The sequence below is a fragment of the Kryptolebias marmoratus genome, linkage group LG16, assembly GCF_001649575.2.
Source record: "Kryptolebias marmoratus isolate JLee-2015 linkage group LG16, ASM164957v2, whole genome shotgun sequence".
Classification (NCBI taxonomy): Eukaryota; Metazoa; Chordata; class Actinopteri; order Cyprinodontiformes; family Rivulidae; genus Kryptolebias; species Kryptolebias marmoratus.
In genome coordinates this window covers 1,321,947-1,324,609 of record NC_051445.1, presented here as the reverse complement: position 1 = coordinate 1,324,609, position 2,663 = coordinate 1,321,947, and the positions used below count along the sequence as shown (strand labels likewise).

At 45.4% G+C, this 2,663-nt stretch overlaps 1 protein-coding gene across 1 annotated transcript; it reads left to right on the top strand.

The window, feature by feature from the left end:
* Positions 1-77: 77 nt before the first annotated feature.
* Positions 78-2,657, top strand: LOC108248882 (protein rapunzel-like). Its single transcript, XM_017437925.3, has 3 exons — positions 78-241; positions 1,314-1,810; positions 1,893-2,657. The coding sequence occupies exons 2-3, from the start codon at positions 1,317-1,319 to the stop codon at positions 2,584-2,586; spliced, it is 1,188 nt and encodes a 395-aa protein (XP_017293414.1). The 5' UTR covers positions 78-241; positions 1,314-1,316; the 3' UTR covers positions 2,587-2,657.
* The last annotated feature ends 6 nt before the right edge of the window (positions 2,658-2,663 follow it).

Here is a 2,663-nt window from a genome sequence, read left to right as displayed (position 1 = left end):
TCTCTCTCTCTCTCTCTCCCTCTCTCTCTCTCTCCCCCTCTCTCTCTCTCCCCCTCTCTTCCTCTCCCTCTCTTTCCATCTCTCTCTCTCCTTTGCAGATTCTGAGTGCGTATCTTCTCTGGATCCTGGACCCTCTCAGATCCACAGAAGAGGATCTTTTTAAGGGAAAAAGGAAAAAAAAAAAAGTCAAACTTGTCCTCAGCTCATCAGGGGGAGGGAGCAGCTCCGCCTCTGGGTTCAGGTACAGAGAAACAAACGCTGTTATTGTAGGAATGTGATGAATGTCTTCATCTTCTATCTATAGGGGTAAAAGACTAAAAGGTGTGTCCGATGCGTTCAAGGGATTTGTGCGTAAAAAAGGCTTCCGTTGCGCATTTGTTCTGGGTGCGCATGACAGTTACACAAGATGCAGCTTGGACACAGGAATAATAATAATATAAAAAAAACACTTTTTAAAGAAGCTGGTATTTTTCCTCTTGTGAATCTTTAAGACCCAGACGTTTTTCCACTCTTATCTAAATAAAACTCAACATATATTATTAAATGTGTTGTGGTACCAAAGCTTAAATGCAGAAGAAAAGATTTATCCAAGCTTTGTCAGGCTGAAAAGGAGGATGAGAGGAGGTTTTTAAAGGCTGTTTGGCCTTCCTGTCTGATGTGAGTCATGTTCAGATTCAAGGACAACTGCGTCAGTTTCTCTCTGACCTTCATCTTGTTTGGGTTCCTCTTTTTTCCTGCAAACTTTTCAAAACATTTGGCTGAAAACTGCAGAATAAAACAGTTTGTTAAATCATTTAAATTTTTTTAACCAGAAGGATTTATTCATTTATTCATTCGGTGCATGTTTCTTGCATATTTCTTTAAAAGTGCAGCACTTTGATCAAACCTGAGTCTAAAAGTACAAATCCACACTGAAACCCAGGATTTGTATCTTAAATTACGAGCAGATTGACTGAAGTGTAATTCAAACAGAAAATCTTCACACTTCAGTTATTTGCAGCATTTTTGTGCAGAAAGGAAACTTCTGCTGCTGCAGGATCTTTGAGCTCCTGGAGGATTTTGTGGAATCTGTAGCTGCATGTTGTTTTGCTCAACCCTAAAAAAAACCTTGATCAAACTGAAATCTGGATCACTTTATTGAGTCCTTTCCTGTCATAAAGGGACTCCTGTTTCTGTTTTGTCAAAGAGTGAAACCTTTCCAAGTCAGATTTATTTTTGTTATCAGTTATTCAGAATAAACAATCTGAGAAACTTGGTTGTTGCTATTAAATTCTTCTCTTTGCTGTAAGATCTTTTTCCATTTTGTGCCACAGAAAATGACGAGTTCTCTGGAAAAGGTTGTGGCCCAGAAGAAGGAGGCCATTGAGGCGCTGATGGACATGTTTGAGAAGGGGGCCGAGGTGCTGGCGAGCGCTGTGGGAGAGCTCTTCCCCCTCTGTGAGGCTGCCGCTCCGGTTCTCAAACTGGCTTTGGACAACGTGCAAAGCAAAGAGGTGTTCTACGTCAAAGAGCAGTTCCTGACAGTGAGAAACAAGCTGGACGTGCTGTCCAGCCAGCTGGAGGACATCGACTGCGAGCTGAAGAAGGGAAGGCTGGACTCACGGTACTTCTCCGTGGAGGAGAACATCAGGAACCAGTTTCGGAAGTATATGGACATCTTGGAGGCGAAGCAGCAATTCAGGGAGGTGAAGATGAGGCTCTTTTTGGAGCACTTTGACAAAACTGGAGGAGAGAAGAACCTGTTTGTGCTCTATGATGCTCTGATGGGAACAAACAGCTTTGGAGAACCAATTTTAGAAGTGGTGGAAAGGTAAATTGCTGTATTTTATCATATTTTTTCTGATTACAGGTGTCTTTTGATGAGTCAGAGGTAAAACTGATCTGTTTTGCAGGTATGTGGTGAGAAGCCGCCGGCTCCTGGAAGATTTCTGTGTTTGGATGAAGGAGCTCTTCTGCCTCGGCTTGATTGCTCTCCTGGGCCACTGTGCTCTAACCCTGCAGAACCAAGAGGAAGAGCAGGACAAAATCCAAGAATGGAGCAGGAGAATCGAAGAAGTGGAGTCCAGGATGAAGACAGTCATCAACTCCTGCATTGCTGCATTCCCAGAACAAGGCAAACTAGACGTGCAGCGTGTCCTGCAAGAGAAGGAAGAAGACAACCTGCAGGACACGTCCCAGAGGATCCTCGAGTTCTTGGTAAAAAAGTACGACTGGGTCTGCTGGTCAGTGCGGCTGATCAATCATTCAGGCAGCACTTATCGGAACCTGAGAGCCGGGAAGCATTTTCACCACGTTGCTGGTCAGAACTGGTTCGAGGTGCTTCAGGTGAACAACATCAACCTGGTGGTGTCGTACAGCACCAAACCCCAGCCGGTGCCCCGCGATGGCATCCGGCAGCTGATGGAGGGTCCGGGGAGGAAGGGAAACGCTCCAGAGGTGGTGGAGGTGTTGGAGAAGCAGCTGGGTGGGTTTGTTGTTCACGCCGTCAGCCGTCACAAAGAGTCTGCAGCGGCGTGGAGCTTTCCGAAAGAATGCCACTACTGGGAACGCCACAAGAACGTGGCTGTGTGTGTGCACTCGGAGTAAAGTGTGTTTGCACTTGGAGTAAAGTGTGTGTGCACTCGGAGTAAAGTGTATTTGCACTCAGAGTAAAGTGTGTGTGC

Coding starts and splice junctions, on each gene's coding strand:
- LOC108248882 (XM_017437925.3), top strand. CDS start 1,317: ATGACGAGTTCTCTGGAAAAGGTTGTGGCCCAGAAGAAGGAGGCCATT. Junction 1,811..1,892: donor ATTTTAGAAGTGGTGGAAAG/GTAAATTGCTGT, acceptor TCTGTTTTGCAG/GTATGTGGTGAGAAGCCGCC.